An 18,954-nucleotide genomic window follows, 5' to 3' on the forward strand; every position below is an offset into this window, starting at 1 on the left:
ACACACCTGTGTTACACAACACAACAACACAACTCAGCAGCATCACTACACACCTGTGTTACACAACACAACAACACAACTCAGCAGCATCACTACACACCTGTGTTACACAACACAACAACACAACTCAGCAGCATCACTACACACCTGTGTTACACAACACAACAACACAACTCAGCAGCATCACTACACACCTGTGTTACACAACACAACAACACAACTCAGCAGCATCACTACACACCTGTGTTACACAACACAACAACACAACTCAGCAGCATCACTACACACCTGTGTTACACAACACAACAACACAACTCAGCAGCATCACTACACACCTGTGTTACACAACACAACAACACAACTCAGCAGCATCACTACACACCTGTGTTACACAACACAACAACACAACTCAGCAGCATCACTACACACCTGTGTTACACAACACAACAACACAACTCAGCAGCAGCACTACACACCTGTGTTACACCACACAACAACACAACTCAGCAGCATCACTACACACCTGTGTTACACAACACAACAACACAACTCAGCAGCAGCACTACACACCTGTGTTACACACCACAACAACACAACTCAGCAGCATCACTACACACCTGTGTTACACAACACAACAACACAACTCAGCAGCATCACTACACACCTGTGTTACACAACACAACAACACAACTCAGCAGCATCACTGCACACCTGTGTTACACAACACAACAACACAACTCAGCAGCATCACTACACACCTGTGTTACACAACACAACAACACAACTCAGCAGCATCACTACACACCTGTGTTACACAACACAACAACACAACTCAGCAGCAGCACTACACACCTGTGTTACACCACACAACAACACAACTCAGCAGCATCACTACACACCTGTGTTACACAACACAACAACACAACTCAGCAGCATCACTACACACCTGTGTTACACCACACAACAACACAACTCAGCAGCATCACTACACACCTGTGTTACACACCACAACAACACAACTCAGCAGCATCACTACACACCTGTGTTACACAACACAACAACACAACTCAGCAGCATCACTACACACCTGTGTTACACAACACAACAACACAACTCAGCAGCATCACTACACACCTGTGTTACACAACACAACAACACAACTCAGCAGCATCACTACACACCTGTGTTACACAACACAACAACACAACTCAACAACTCAACAACACAACAACACAACTCAGCAGCATCACTACACACCTGTGTTACACAACACAACAACACAACTCAGCAGCATCACTACACACCTGTGTTACACAACACAACAACACAACTCAGCAGCATCACTACACACCTGTGTTACACAACACAACAACACAACTCAGCAGCATCACTACACACCTGTGTTACACAACACAACAACACAACTCAGCAGCATCACTACACACCTGTGTTACACAACACAACAACACAACTCAGCAGCATCACTACACACCTGTGTTACACAACACAACAACACAACTCAGCAGCATCACTACACACCTGTGTTACACAACACAACAACACAACACAACTCAGCAGCATCACTACACACCTGTGTTACACAACACAACAACACAACTCAGCAGCATCACTACACACCTGTGTTACACAACACAACAACACAACTCAGCAGCATCACTACACACCTGTGTTACACAACACAACAACACAACTCAGCAGCATCACTACACACCTGTGTTACACAACACAACAACACAACTCAGCAGCATCACTACACACCTGTGTTACACAACACAACTCAGCAGCATCACTACACACCTGTGTTACACAACACAACAACACAACTCAGCAGCATCACTACACACCTGTGTTACACAACACAACAACACAACTCAGCAGCATCACTACACACCTGTGTTACACAACACAACAACACAACTCAGCAGCATCACTACACACCTGTGTTACACAACACAACAACACAACTCAGCAGCATCACTACACACCTGTGTTACACAACACAACAACACAACTCAGCAGCATCACTACACACCTGTGTTACACAACACAACAACACAACTCAGCAGCAGCACTACACACCTGTGTTACACCACACAACAACACAACTCAGCAGCATCACTACACACCTGTGTTACACAACACAACAACACAACTCAGCAGCAGCACTACACACCTGTGTTACACCACACAACAACACAACTCAGCAGCATCACTACACACCTGTGTTACACAACACAACAACACAACTCAGCAGCATCACTACACACCTGTGTTACACAACACAACAACACAACTCAGCAGCATCACTACACACCTGTGTTACACAACACAACAACACAACTCAGCAGCATCACTACACACCTGTGTTACACAACACAACAACACAACTCAGCAGCATCACTACACACCTGTGTTACACAACACAACAACACAACTCAGCAGCATCACTACACACCTGTGTTACACAACACAACAACACAACTCAGCAGCATCACTACACACCTGTGTTACACAACACAACAACACAACTCAGCAGCAGCACTACACACCTGTGTTACACAACACAACAACACAACTCAGCAGCATCACTACACACCTGTGTTACACAACACAACAACACAACTCAGCAGCAGCACTACACACCTGTGTTACACCACACAACAACACAACTCAGCAGCATCACTACACACCTGTGTTACACAACACAACAACACAACTCAGCAGCATCACTACACACCTGTGTTACACAACACAACAACACAACTCAGCAGCATCACTACACACCTGTTACACAACACAACAACACAACTCAGCAGCAGCACTACACACCTGTGTTACACCACACAACAACACAACTCAGCAGCATCACTACACACCTGTGTTACACACCACAACAACACAACTCAGCAGCATCACTACACACCTGTGTTACACAACACAACAACACAACTCAGCAGCATCACTACACACCTGTGTTACACAACACAACAACACAACTCAGCAGCAGCACTACACACCTGTGTTACACAACACAACAACACAACTCAGCAGCATCACTACACACCTGTGTTACACAACACAACAACACAACTCTGCAGCATCACTACACACCTGTGTTACACAACACAACAACACAACTCAGCAGCATCACTACACACCTGTGTTACACAACACAACAACACAACTCAGCAGCAGCACTACACACCTGTGTTACACAACACAACAACACAACTCAGCAGCATCACTACACACCTGTGTTACACAACACAACAACACAACTCTGCAGCATCACTACACACCTGTGTTACACAACACAACAACACAACTCAGCAGCATCACTACACACCTGTGTTACACAACACAACAACACAATTCAGCAGCATCACTACACACCTGTGTTACACAACACAACAACACAACTCAGCAGCATCACTACACACCTGTGTTACACAACACAACAACACAACTCTGCAGCATCACTACACACCTGTGTTACACAACACAACAACACAACTCAGCAGCATCACTACACACCTGTGTTACACAACACAACAACACAACTCAGCAGCATCACTACACACCTGTGTTACACAACACAACAACACAACTCAGCAGAATCACTACACACCTGTGTTACACAACACAACAACACAACTCAGCAGAATCACTACACACCTGTGTTACACAACACAACAACACAACTCACCAGCATCACCACACACCTGTGTTACACAACACAACAACACAACTCAGCAGCATCACTACACACCTGTGTTACACAACACAACAACACAACTCAGCAGCATCACTACACACCTGTGTTACACCACACAACAACACAACTCAGCAGCATCACTACACACCTGTGTTACACAACACAACAACACAACTCAGCAGCATCACTACACACCTGTGTTACACAACACAACTCAGCAGCATCACTACACACCTGTGTTACACAACACAACAACACAACTCAGCAGCAGCACTACACACCTGTGTTACACAACACAACAACACAACTCAGCAGCATCACTACACACCTGTGTTACACAACACAACAACACAACTCTGCAGCATCACTACACACCTGTGTTACACAACACAACAACACAACTCAGCAGCATCACTACACACCTGTGTTACACAACACAACAACACAACTCAGCAGCATCACTACACACCTGTGTTACACAACACAACAACACAACTCTGCAGCATCACTACACACCTGTGTTACACAACACAACAACACAACTCAGCAGCATCACTACACACCTGTGTTACACAACACAACAACACAACTCAGCAGCATCACTACACACCTGTGTTACACAACACAACAACACAACTCAGCAGAATCACTACACACCTGTGTTACACAACACAACAACACAACTCAGCAGAATCACTACACACCTGTGTTACACAACACAACAACACAACTCAGCAGCATCACCACACACCTGTGTTACACAACACAACAACACAACTCAGCAGCATCACTACACACCTGTGTTACACAACACAACAACACAACTCAGCAGCATCACTACACACCCGTGTTACACAACACAACAACACAACTCAGCAGCATCACTACACACCTGTGTTACACACCACAACAACACAACTCAGCAGCAGCACTACACACCTGTGTTACACACCACAACAACACAACTCAGCAGCATCACTACACACCTGTGTTACACAACACAACAACACAACTCAGCAGCATCACTACACACCTGTGTTACACAACACAACAACACAACTCAGCAGCATCACTACACACCTGTGTTACACAACACAACAACACAACTCAGCAGCATCACTACACACCTGTGTTACACAACACAACAACACAACTCAGCAGCATCGCTACACACCTGTGTTACACAACACAACAACACAACTCAGCACCATCACTACACACCTGTGTTACACAACACAACTCAGCAGCATCACTACACACCTGTGTTACACAACACAACTCAGCAGCATCACTACACACCTATGTTACACAATACAACAACACAACTCAGCAGCATCACTACACACCTGTGTTACACACCACAACAACACAACTCAGCAGCATCACTACACACCTATGTTACACAATACAACAACACAACTCAGCAGCATCACTACACACCTGTGTTACACACCACAACAACACAACTCAGCAGCATCACTACACACCTTTGTTACATGTTATGATCAATCAATTGTTTCTAAATACTTAAAGACGTCGTATCCCACCTGGCCTTGCTGATCTGGTACACGCCAGGAGTTTCCAAAACTGGCGGCGTACTGAGACACACTTCCACCGCTGGTAGTGAAGTCATCTGTACAAAATTAAAATGTTGCATTGCACAATGCATGAAAAACAAGCAATTTTTTTCAAAATTGTAAATATAAGATAATTTAAGTAATTTTTACATTGAAACACTATTGAATCCTTTTTACTCCAAAATATTATGTTTAACTCAATGTTACACAATTTCTGTGTAGAAATGCATGAACACACACACTAAAAATGCAGTAGAAAGGATATAATATGTCAGAATTTGGTAACTTTATATATGCAATCTTTCCAAACCAAGCCAAACGTTCTCACCATCTGGGTTGTTGTTGTAAACTCCGCAAAGCCCCCTAGTGGCAGCAAGGTGTTCTGCGGTAACGGTCAGGTAGACGGTGTTCTCCATGTCGAACTTCAGTCTGACGCCCAAACCGCTCTCCACAAACACAAAGTCACCCAGCCAGTGAACACTGACTCCTGACAACACACACACATCACCAGAAACAGTGACATACATAATACATAATACATACATAAACTGTGATACATAATGTAACATAATATAGTATCAGGAATTAAGCGACTCTTACCATTTTGGAAGAGCGGTTCACCCTGCGGAAGAGATACACCGTTCACTGTCATGTTTCCTTTGTGAATAGAGACCAAGCCAAGACCCAACATCATCCGCAGACCCTAAAGCACAGAACAAACCACATCAACAACAGCCAAGACGACCACCTGTCAATCAACAATCATAATCAATATAATAACATCCCAAACTCCCAATTACACTTTCTGTATCATTGAGGTTCAAGATTTCTCATGCAATGACCAACAGAAACCAGCTGTAGAAACAAATGTCACATCTGTTTGAGACAAATTATATCGGTCTGTTCATAATGACCTTGAACAACTTGAAACCAGATGCAAAAGATGAGTGTTGAGTTCTGAGATGAGATTATAAGATCATTTTTTTTAATTGGCCGATCTTTGAGTCACAAAGACGCAAAACAAAATTCCTGGTGCTAATCGTACAGCCTAAAACGTTAAACTAAAACTCTGCTACAGTTTCAACATGTTGAAGGTCTCAAGTAAACATGAAATGGCTTTTGCAACCAATTTTACCTTTGAATAAGATGTATTTTAGAGTAAAACAATATATATTCAACAATAAATAAAATGCAGGACTTGATTTTATCCACGAGGAATGAATTTACTAGGGACACTTTACTTAAAACCTATTTTATAAAAGTATTTTAATGCATTAATTATGCCTTGTGATGCACCTTATAATGCATTGTAATACTTATCTATTCATTGTTGCACTTTTAGAAAGTATAGTGCATAAAACACACGGGAAACAACCAATTTTTAGATGTAACAAGGAATCTGCTAATATTATGATGCATTTTAACTTTGGTTACAATTATTTATTTGCATTAAAATGATTATATGATATAATGCAGAAAAGATATAATGCATTATTCATTATAATAAATACATTTATAATGCATTATGCATTAAGGCTTTAAGTAAGGCTACCGAGAAGCCTTTGGGAAAATTTTGCATTTATACCATAAAATGATTTTTTGCAACAATATCAACATATGAACATGAAATTGCAAACAATTTTACCTTCAAATATGATTTATTTTAGAGTAAAACTGGATATATTAAACAAGAAACATAATGAAGGACTTGATTTTATCCATGAGGAATTCATTTGAATTAGGTATTTAGAAAAAGTAGCACATTTTGAGCACAATATTTTTTAAGGTAAAATATGTTTATAACATCAACCGATAAATGATGCACTAAAAGACCAGGAACAAGTGTTATATTAAGTTAAGAACACATTAAAAGTTTTCTGTTTTCTGTTTTAGTGTCAGCGGCCCCTAAGTTAATAACTAATGATCTTTGCAATGGAAGTGAATCAATCAAAACTAACTTTATCTGGACAATAACTTTATTCTAGAGCTGCTGTAAAGCCTAAACAATCTCTGTTACTGTAATCTCCTGTTATCACTGTAAAGCTGCTTTGATACAATCTGTATTGTTAAAAGCGCTGTATAAATGAAGATGACTTGACTTAAGCATATGGTCCATTTTGAGATCATGTTGACTTCTAAAGAGGCGTTTGTGGGAATCTAAACTCTCAGCGAGTGTGTGTTTGTACCTTGCGACAGTGTCCCACAGTGTCACACACTGAGCTGGTGTAAACGGCCCAGGTCCCGTCGGTGGATGAGGCCAACAGGTACGTGCAACTGCCCTGGAAGTGGAAGTGTCTCCGGTCAAAGGTACGGTAGTGTGTCCCGCCCCAACTCACACAGGTGCCGGACGCCTGCGGGTTACGGACGCCACGGAGGACCGGAGAAGACCTGACGTCTGAGGGGAGAGACACAGACACACACTCAATTAAATTAAATTCAAGTCACGTTTATTTGTATAGCGCTTTTCACAATACACATCATTTCAAAGCAGCTTTATTACAGTCCACATTACAGTTTACAGTGATCTGTTATTATCAGAGGAAACTGTCTAAGTTATGCATTTCAGAAATGTACATATACAAAGTCACAGTTAGCGAAAAATTTATTAATTTAAACAGTAATAATTTAATGCAGAAACAATGAGCTCATTGAAGTAATGAATAATTGTTTGTTAACAAAGGATTATGACATTTAGAAATGTAGCATCAGTGCATTGAGTCAGAGTTTGCGTCATCTGAAATAAACGAGTGCAAAACAATGATGTGTTTGAATTGCATATAAAATTTCAGTTACACTTTATTTTAAGGTGTCATTGTTACTGTGTAAATATATATTTAAGTATTGAGTAATAATACTTAACATGTACTATAGGGTTTGGGTAGGATTAGGGTTTGGTTGAGGGTTAGTTGCATGTAATTATGCATAATTTACTGTTATTACTATGGTAAGTACATATAACATATGACAAGGACACTGTAAAATAAAGTGTTACCAAAATATCAATACATTTGGATTACACAGTTTTAACAAACTAATAAACAAAATGTGATGCATATTTGTCAGTCATACAGAAACTAAAAAGGTAATAATTATGCATGAATATGGAAACCTGGTTATTGTTTATTTTTAAACACATTCCATTTATTAGAACTGTTACAGAAATCGGACCTGTTTCATTTATGTATGACTTGCATCACATTATGTCAATGTTAAAACTTTGTGATTGAAATGAATGGAAATTTTACATTCATAAATGTGCATATAAAATGCCCTATTAAGCTATTTTAACGGTTGCTAATGTTGTTTCTGAGTCTCCTACAAAAGATTCACATTCACCCAAGCTCAGAAACACTGTAATGTCCTCATAATCTCCACCGCAGCTTCAGCTCTTTCCTCTCAGTGTCTGAAACGCTTCTGTGCAGATTCAGTCTCTCTAAGCCCCGCCTCTCTGAGAGCTGCTCTGCTGTGATTGGTCAGAAACACTGTAATGTCCTCATAATCTCCACTGCAGCTTCAGCTCTTTCCTCTCAGTGTCTGAAACGCTTCTGTGCAGATTCAGTCTCTCTAAGCCCCGCCTCTCTGAGAGCTGCTCTGCTGTGATTGGTCAGAAACACTGTAATGTCCTCATAATCTCCACTGCAGCTTCAGCTCTTTCCTCTCAGTGTCTGAAACGCTTCTGTGCAGATTCAGTCTCTCTAAGCCCCGCCTCTCTGAGAGCTGCTCTGCTGTGATTGGTCAGAAACACTGTAATGTCCTCATGATCTCCACTGCAGCTTCAGCTCTTTCCTCTCAGTGTCTGAAACGCTTCTGTGAAGATTCAGTCTCTAAGCCCCGCCTCTCTGAGAGCTGCTCTGCTGTGATTGGCCAGAAACACTGTAATGTCCTCATAATCTCCACTGCAGCTTCAGCTCTTTCCTCTCAGTGTCTGAAACGCTTCTGTGCAGATTCAGTCTCTAAGCTCCGCCTCTCTGAGAGCTGCTCTGCTGTGATTGGTCAGAAACACTGTAATGTCCTCATAATCTCCACCGCAGCTTCAGCTCTTTCCTCTCAGTGTCTGAAACGCTTCTGTGCAGATTCAGTCTCTAAGCCCCGCCTCTCTGAGAGCTGCTCTGCTGTGATTGGTCAGAAACACTGTAATGTCCTCATAATCTCCACTGCAGCTTCAGCTCTTTCCTCTCAGTGTCTGAAACGCTTCTGTGCAGATTCAGTCTCTCTAAGCCCCGCCTCTCTGAGAGCTGCTCTGCTGTGATTGGTCAGAAACACTGTAATGTCCTCATAATCTCCACTGCAGCTTCAGCTCTTTCCTCTCAGTGTCTGAAACGCTTCTGTGCAGATTCAGTCTCTAAGCCCCGCCTCTCTGAGAGCTGCTCTGCTGTGATTGGTCAGAAACACTGTAATGTCCTCATAATCTCCACTGCAGCTTCAGCTCTTTCCTCTCAGTGTCTGAAACGCTTCTGTGCAGATTCAGTCTCTAAGCCCCGCCTCTCTGAGAGCTGCTCTGCTGTGATTGGTCAGAAACACTGTAATGTCCTCATAATCTCCACTGCAGCTTCAGCTCTTTCCTCTCAGTGTCTGAAACGCTTCTGTGCAGATTCAGTCTCTCTAAGCCCCGCCTCTCTGAGAGCTGCTCTGCTGTGATTGGTCAGAAACACTGTAATGTCCTCATAATCTCCACTGCAGCTTCAGCTCTTTCCTCTCAGTGTCTGAAACGCTTCTGTGCAGATTCAGTCTCTCTAAGCCCCGCCTCTCTGAGAGCTGCTCTGCTGTGATTGGTCAGAAACACTGTAATGTCCTCATGATCTCCACTGCAGCTTCAGCTCTTTCCTCTCAGTGTCTGAAACGCTTCTGTGCAGATTCAGTCTCTAAGCTCCGCCTCTCTGAGAGCTGCTCTGCTGTGATTGGTCAGAAACACTGTAATGTCCTCATAATCTCCACTGCAGCTTCAGCTCTTTCCTCTCAGTGTCTGAAACGCTTCTGTGCAGATTCAGTCTCTCTAAGCCCCGCCTCTCTGAGAGCTGCTCTGCTGTGATTGGTCAGAAACACTGTAATGTCCTCATAATCTCCACTGCAGCTTCAGCTCTTTCCTCTCAGTGTCTGAAACGCTTCTGTGCAGATTCAGTCTCTCTAAGCCCCGCCTCTCTGAGAGCTGCTCTGCTGTGATTGGCCAGAAACACTGTAATGTCCTCATAATCTCCACTGCAGCTTCAGCTCTTTCCTCTCAGTGTCTGAAACGCTTCTGTGAAGATTCAGTCTCTAAGCTCCGCCTCTCTGAGAGCTGCTCTGCTGTGATTGGTCAGAGAGCAAACGCTCATTATCATATCTGACTCTCAGCTCTTGATCTCAGTAATACGAACAGTAACGATGGCGTGGGTTTACCGTCTCGATCTCAGAAAACAGCGTCTTCTTGACACGAACAACACGAGCCGAACTCTTCCAGTCTCAGATACACTACAGTGTTTGAGGGCGGGGCTAAGAGACGCTGCTCAGCCAATCAACACCAGAGTCTGGCATTATGCAAATTAGTTACAAAGCTACAGATTCAGCAGGAAGTGAGACTGGAATTACTGACGACTCGCCAACTTTCTTTCGGTCACACTTTAGTTTAAGGTCCAGTTCTCACTATTAACTAGTTGCTTATTATCATGCACATTACTAAGATATTGGCTGTTTATTAGTACTTATTTTGCATGACTATATTCTACATCCCTTAATACCTAAACGTAACAACTAACTAATAATGAGTAATTAGGAGATTATTGAGGCAAAAGTCATAGTTAATAGTTATATATTTTGGGAGACAATAATTTTATTTATCTGCACTTTGAAACTTTGCAGACCTTTTACATTCACAAACTATATTAACAGCTATTATGAAGCGTACTATCCGCAAAAAGCATAACAGGTGCACTTTTAAATGAGGGTGTAAGCATCTACTGAGTGATGTGAAGAACACTACTAACCTGGCAGGAGTGTGTATGTGCACGACAGACACGTCTGATCGGATGCGTTTCTCCAGCTCAATCCCCACAGGTTACTGCAACACTGCTCGAGTGTCATGAGGGACGAGTTATGAACCCCGGGAAACTCCTCGCACGTCCAGGTGGAGAAGCACTGACCCCGGGCACCCACTCCTGCACACAGAGACACACAACATGCATATCACCATGAACAAGACGTTCTCTGCACGTACAGATATAATAACATATTCAACAACATTTAAAAAAAAAAAATCTTTATTTATTTTGATTTTCAAATAATACAGACACGTACAATAACGTCAATGAACAGACAAACCCCAAAGCGCTGAGAGGTGAACAACTACATATAAAAAAGTATATCTCCTTCTGCATATATTATTCAGAAACATGACAAAAAAGGAAAATAAATAAAGCAGAGTAAAAACCCATAGTAGGTGGTCAAAGTATCTGTAGAAACGAATGCACAGGTTTCCAAAATTCGTCCGACTTGTGATTCAGCAACATTTTTAATATGTGATAATCCAGAAAGACTAGAGGTCTGTGATCTCCTGATCTCACCGTGTGAGCAGTGCGGGCCGGCCCAGCCTTCACAACACTGTCTGAGCGTGCGGTTCAGCGTCTCCGTCTCAATGTCTGGAGGTCTGAGACACACACACACACACACACACACACACATGATGGAACATTGCAACATGCTTTAGTAACAACATGTGGATCATTTTTCTCAGTTTAATTACACATTGAAATGTAAATAACACTGTAAGTAATTAAAAACATTAATTAAACGTTCTTAACATTCTTTAACAATAATTAGAATTTTTTGGCAAAAAAAAAATCTATGAAAAAAATCTATTAAAATATTCTACGAAAAAAATTATTATTTTGATTTTGAAATGGGCATGTTTTTGAAAGACTGTGTGAATTTATTTAAACAAAATATTTAATAAATTGAAGGGGTCATGAACTGAGAGATCAAATTTTCCTTGATCTTTTGACATATAACAGCTCATTGTACTATAAAAAAGAATCCAACTGTTTGTGACTATTCGAGAAGGCTTTTACAATTATTTTAACACAGAAATATGGCAATTTCCATTCAAAAATGTTTTGGGGAGATGGACAATATATATATACACAGTATATATGTATATTTGTGCTGTCAAATCAATTAATTGCTATTAATCGCATCTGACATAAAAGTTTTTGTTTAAATAATGTGTGTATATATATGTTATATTTATATACATATATATTATATCTATATGTGTGTGGCTGTGTATGCACTGTATGTATATATATATATATATATATATATATATACAGGTTTTTTGAAGAATTAAATACGATTTGAGACTAAATTAAAAGAGAAAAATTATTTCATATAGATTTTTTTGTTGTTTTAGTTAGTTTTAAAGCTCTGTTTGTCTTATTTTAAATAATTTTGAGTCACCCTCCTGGTTGGGAACCACTGGGTTACACCAATAAAAGTAATTTTAAAATCAAATAAAAAAAACAAATGACAAACCTGATATTAATACCTATGTTTGAAATATACTGTAAATGAGGAAATGTCTCTGGCCTGACAGAACAGCTGGGATACTGGTGTTATTTCCTCACTTGAATATGTAACAGGACGCTTTGGGTCCCTGTCCCTTGTAATAAAGCGCGATGCCGTCGTCTCCTCCGTGTTCGTGCCGCATCCGGTCCACGTCGAGCCTCCAGCCCTGTGTGTTAAACTGATAGACCGAGGAACAGTCCACCTCTCGCTGCTCACGGGGGGACAGCATCCTCTCCACCGTCTCCTGCACCGTGTGTTCACACCAGTGCCTGGGGTCAGGGGTCAGGGGTCAGGGGTCAAAGAAAGCGGATCAGACTTTTACAGCTTCTGCACTACTCAGGGTTACGGCTTTTTTAAAAACATTGCAATAAAACTTGTGCTGGGCAACAATTAATCGCATCCAATAAAAATAAAAGTTTGTGTTTGCATAATATGTGTGTGTGTACTGTGTATAATTATTTTGTATATATAAATACACACACATGCATGTATTAAGAAATATTTGCATGTATATATATTGTATATATACATGCATATGTGTGTATTTATATATACAAAATAATTATACACAGCACATACATATATATTATGTAAACACAACTTTTATTTTTATTGGATGTGCTTAATCGCGATTAATCGTTGCCCATCACTGGTGTAATGTTGGGTTGCAGTAGAACATCTCACCCCATGACCACGGCCAGATGAAGCCCCAGTACACACACCAGTACACACACCAGCAGAACCTTCATTGTGTCTCTGAAGAGCTGAAGTTCTGCACCATCCAGCCTAGAAAAGAGGAATCATGTCATCCTAAACAATACAGTTCACTTCAGTACCAATCGGTTTGTTTCCCTTTGTCTTGAAATGCTTGAAAGCTTGATAATAGTTTTAAAAAAGTGTGTCTGTGTCCGTATCGTATGAGGTTATTTACATACATCTTTACATACAGCACACATTTCATTTGATCATTCCCATAATTATATTGGAGGTTTCATGACTTATTTGTCCAAATTATTGTCTGGTACTTTATATCCCAGTGAACAAAAATACATTCTAATTTTTTTTCCGCTAACGTTCCCATTAAGTTACGAAACCATTATTTTTTAATGTTCTTTAGTAGTTCAAATCATCCAGTTTTTTTAAAAACTATTTTTCTTGGTTATGCAAGCATTAAGAGAATATTCCATTTTGCAACGTTTCCTGAAACAATTTTTTGTTTAATTACAATAATTCTAAACAAGTTCTATGAAAAAAAAAACTCCTTTTGATTTTTAAAATGGGCATGTTTTTAAAAGACTGTGTGATTCATTAAACAAAATATTTAATAAATTAAATGGGCTATGAACTGAGAAATCAAATTTTCCTTGATCTTTTGACGTATAAGAGGTCACTGCACTATAAAAAATAATCCAACTGTTTCTGATTATTCGATAATCTAGATGCACGTCCAACTAAAATGTTTCAGGAAAAAACGCTCCATGAATGTTGTATAAAAAATGTTTTTGTGCAGAGAACATTATTAAAAATGTACTTTAAATGAATGTTATATAAACGTTACTGGAAGAGTGTTTGAGAACCAACAGCCTTTTAGCTACATTTAACATAAAATCTCAAAAAAAGTGAGACATGCTTTTAAAAAGACAATGATGCAGGACAACAGTTATGATATATAGTAATTAATTACATAACTGTGAGTTTTTACCTCAGTCAGAGCACAAGAGAGTCCGATGTCTTCACAAATTGATTCGTTGGTCTTTATTTACTTCCAATTTATTCCAGATCCAGAGAAGTCTCAGTGTCGGCTCTCTTCCACAGGAGTCTTTGGTCGGGTTATGTGTAAGTTGGCAGGTTTTAAATGGCGAGGAGTGGACATGGTAACATGTGGAAAGCGTGTCATTGGTGGAAAGTCTGAAGGGTCACAGCTGTAGATGCATCCATTAGTTCCTCATTTGGTGACGCCAATGCTCCTCCATCCCAGCCGGAGAAGGGGTCGAGACGGAGAGTGTGGATCCCTCTGATGGAGGGCTGTTTGTGCAGGTCTAATCCTATAAAGACTCACTTTGGTGGAAGGATTTCAGGGGCGTTTATTTAATAAAGTAAGTCAATAGGTGAGGAGCAGGGGGCATGTAAACGCCACAACATCTCTGGCCTGAGCTTAGAGAAAGAGATCTGGGGGTTTCCAGACACAAACACAGCTGCTACCATACAACTTTTCCCTGCAATCGGAGAAGATTTCCTCTTCGTTTTACCACACGTGTCTCTTTAGGAGAGTCTTAAACTATAGAAATGTGTGTGTTCAATCACACTATTGAGGAAGAACAGCAAAAAAGAGCAGAATATGTCCTCCCATCCATCAGTACACTGTGAACAAGTTATAAATAAAGTAGTGCTAGGCAACGATTAATCGATTAATTAAGAAATATTTGCATGTATACCGTAAAACTTCAAATAATAGCCGAGTCCCAAATAGACGCCTGTCTCTTTTACACCCCTGGTGTGGCTGCAGGTTTGGGTAAATAAAGGCCGGTGTTCTGACGATTTGTGCTGCCTTGTCGAAAAATGCTACCGTAACGCGAATCGATCACAGAATGTCGATTAATATTGTATGAAATACAATTATAATACAATTCTAAGTACTGAGTAGCTACTGTATACTGTAGACTACTGTTTTTATTTTTAAAACGGTGTGAAAATTAAAAATTATCATCAAATATTCATCTTTGACTTGTCAAAGCACACTTTTCCTTAGTAACTGAAAATTTCAGTTATTATTGTTCATCTGGCTGACCGTAGGCCTACACATATTCATATGCTAGTTAGCATTTTTAAAGGGAAATTACAATATAACACATGAAAATGTACCTTTTGTTAAAAAAAACTGTGCGTCTGCACATGCGCATAACCATTAAGTAGCAAATCTCGATGGGTAGCATGAATCGTCAGAACACCTGTCTCAAATAGAGGCCGGGTCTGTTTTTTAGTTTCGGGTTGTATTTAATCCTCTAAAACCGCCAGATCGCCCGCTTTTTGGCGGCCGCCAAAGCACATTTTTGTCCCTCCAAAGCCTTTTTTTGATCGGTGAGTGATGTAGAATAGAATGACTGCTGCGCTTGACAGGGCGCGTTACGAGCAGAGAGAGAGAGAGAGAGAGAGAGCGCCCCGACCGCGCGCGCGCACTCTCCCGTCTTCAAACAACGAGCGCTGTCTTGCTCTCTCTCCCTCGCGCATATTAATCAAAATCAATTGACGCGATAGTAAAAGGTCGGAAGACCGCAGTTTCACGTGGAGCATTTGGAGATTTTTAGAGATTAGAGACAGGCCTATACACTCAATGAACGACATCTCAACACTAAATTATAAAGGCCTGTCTCATATAGACGCCTGTCTCAAATACAAGCCGGTGCAGTTCGACGATTTAGGTAAATAAAAGCCCGGGCTACTATTTGAAGTTTTACGGTATGCTATATATATATATTTATACATCATTTATATTATATATAAAATAACACATTTTTCTTAAGTACATGCATGCATGTGTGTGTATTTATATATACAAAATAATTATAAACAGTACACACACTTATATTATGAAAACAAACTTTTATTTGGGATGCGATTAATCGTTGCACAGCACTAACATAAAGCAAATGTTACTTTTTAACCGGTTCGTTTTACAAGAAAATACCATTTCAGTTTAATTCAATTAGTTTTTTATATACAGGCAATTTTTCTGATTGAAGTAAATCCTACACCAATGTTTTTTCGAGTTTTGAACGAGTGACCTCTGACCTCAGAAGGGAAGATGTTAAAACACTTCCTCCGATCTCAGATTAACACGCAGAGTCAGTATAAGTCAGTTTGGCTTCTTGAAGAGTGCAAACAATGTGGTTCAGTGATGCTTTTGAAACGCTGATCTCCTTGTTTGAGCAGCTCCATATAGAGACCAGGCTCAATTATAGTTAACTAAAACTAAAGTGATAAGAAATCAAAACAACATAAAATGCTGTCTTTTTGGTAGGCGGCTCAGTATATTTGAGACCAAACAAGAACATCACAAATGAAATTGTAGAAAGTATGAGTGTCTAAGGTCGATCAAAGCGGGCATTACGGCAAATGATGTACGGGAATTTACAACAAATGAGACATTTGTAACATTATACAACCTTGGTGAATAAATGTATCAAGTTTTTAAAACTAAAATTAATTTGACTTGTGTTACATTTAAAAGCATCTGCATTAAGGTGTCCTTGGGTTAAAATAATAATATATTTAAAAAAAATATATATATAGGCTATATATATTGCAGAATATTGTGTTCCCTTTCGAGGGAACTCGCGATGCGTCATCGACGCTTTGGGAACGCCCCCAGCGTGAATGCGTCTGAGCATCAATGTCAACTAGTCCAATGGAAAGAATGAGCGTCACGGGCGGGTGACGTCATGACCAGGAAGGGATAAAAGCACATCCGGTGAAAACCGGCATTAGCTTCTGTGTCTCAGCAAGCGATCTGTGTTACTCTGTCTCTGTCTATTTATTGTTGTCTGTTCGATATTATTGTGAAGAGTTATGGCGAAACAACTTTACAAACTCTGTGCTTCTCCCTGCCCGCGTTATTTAACGGGTGGGGACACACACGAGCTTTGTGTAGTTTGTTTGGGAGTGGAGCATGCGGTGTCAGCCTTCGAGGGGGCTGATTGCAACATTGTGAGAAGCTTTCGCTCCGCATGCTCCGCTCTCGCCTGGCGCTTTTCGAGGAAAGTGGCCGGGCTCGCGATTCTCAGGGTGCAGGACCTGAGAATGCATTCCTGTGGATCGCGAATAGGATCTCTTTACGGGTTTGGAGACGGGTCCGCGGATCTTATCTCCTCCCTTTCCACGAGGGATCCAGTGCTCTCTCTCCGGTCTCGGAAGCCCGCGCTGCGGTCTCTTCCGCCCGGGGAGAGAAATCAATGCTTCAGTGCTCTACCTCCGAGGAGGTAGATGTGCTGGGCATTGAAAGTGTACACAATCATGGGGGAAGTGGATTTGCCATCTCTTTCCCCAGCGTATGAGAAATATATAAGCCTATATATATATATATGATAGTTTATATATTATATATAAAAAAAATATATATAAAAATAAGCTGGTGGAGGTGTTTAGTAAGGCTGTAGATAAATTAAATATTTAATGGCCAGCAGAAATAAGGGGGCACTCGTTCTAAAAAATAAAAAGAGTTTCCTTCCCTCTATTTGTTCACCTCCATCACGGGGCCTTCCATTTTTCCCGATCTGCACAGCGAGCTGTCTAGATCATGGAAAAAGCCTTACTCTTCTTGTTTTTTAGCCCCCACATTCATGTATATTCAGATATTAAGGGGTTAAGAGAGTATGGCTATGGGGCAATACCCCGGTTAGAACAGGTTGCGAGCTATCTGTCTCCCGGTTCCCAGTTGCGAGCTATCTGTCTCCCGGTTCAGTATCGACCCTGAAGGCGTCGGCTTCTCTCACTAAACCATTAAAGAAAACTATTTTTAATCTAGTGGGAAAAGCATGGCAGTGGGTCTAGCATGAGCCTGCTTGCACACTATAGCAGTGCTGCAAAAATATCAGGCTGACCTGCTGTGGTATTTGGACAGAAGTGAGGGAGTTTGGCCCGATGGGGTTTGAGAACTTCGTCGGGCCACAGATTTATCTCTCAGGGATGGCAGCCCTTGTGGTCACTGAGAGACACCTCTGGCTCAATTTGATGGGAATCATGGAGAAAGATACAATATAATCTCTCCCTCGCTATGTCCAACCCCCTGGGGCTGCTGGGCGTGAGCAGCTCCAGCCGTCTAGTTTCTCATACACAACACAGCAGCCAAAGCCTTCAAAGCAGAAGCCGGATCCGAGGACCGTTCTTCATGCTGAGAAAGCTTCGGCTAGAAGGAAAAGGTCTGGCGCCACCGGCGTCAGACCGGTGAGGGCAGCCCCAATCGGGGTGGAATGGTGTACACCTCATTATACGGTGCCCTTTCCATCTCGGTGCCCTCAGGGGACCGTTCTGCCAACCCGCCACCCTTGGTGCTCGGGGCGCAGCGGTCTCCAAGCGAGCTTCTGGCGCAGCGTCAACTCGACGTTGCGT

General features: G+C 41.1%; 1 protein-coding gene across 1 annotated transcript in view; it reads right to left on the reverse strand.

The window, feature by feature from the left end:
* The window catches only part of sspo (SCO-spondin), a 163,365-nt gene extending 149,793 nt beyond the window's left edge, over positions 1-13,572 (reverse strand). Inside the window, exons 1-8 of the mRNA XM_056234974.1 lie at positions 13,534-13,572; positions 12,909-13,118; positions 11,850-11,932; positions 11,274-11,444; positions 7,500-7,708; positions 5,914-6,016; positions 5,642-5,800; positions 5,284-5,369 (exon numbers count right to left, since the gene is read on the reverse strand). Of these exons, the coding sequence (XP_056090949.1) occupies positions 5,284-5,369; positions 5,642-5,800; positions 5,914-6,016; positions 7,500-7,708; positions 11,274-11,444; positions 11,850-11,932; positions 12,909-13,118; positions 13,534-13,538 (1,026 nt within the window). The 5' untranslated portion in view covers positions 13,539-13,572. The remainder of the gene's footprint in view (positions 1-5,283; positions 5,370-5,641; positions 5,801-5,913; positions 6,017-7,499; positions 7,709-11,273; positions 11,445-11,849; positions 11,933-12,908; positions 13,119-13,533) is intronic.
* Positions 13,573-18,954: the final 5,382 nt, after the last annotated feature.

The sequence above is a fragment of the Rhinichthys klamathensis genome, unplaced genomic scaffold (genome assembly GCF_029890125.1).
Source record: "Rhinichthys klamathensis goyatoka isolate OS25496 unplaced genomic scaffold, OSU_Roscu_1.1 h1tg000411l_1, whole genome shotgun sequence".
In the NCBI taxonomy this organism is placed as follows: Eukaryota; Metazoa; Chordata; class Actinopteri; order Cypriniformes; family Leuciscidae; genus Rhinichthys; species Rhinichthys klamathensis.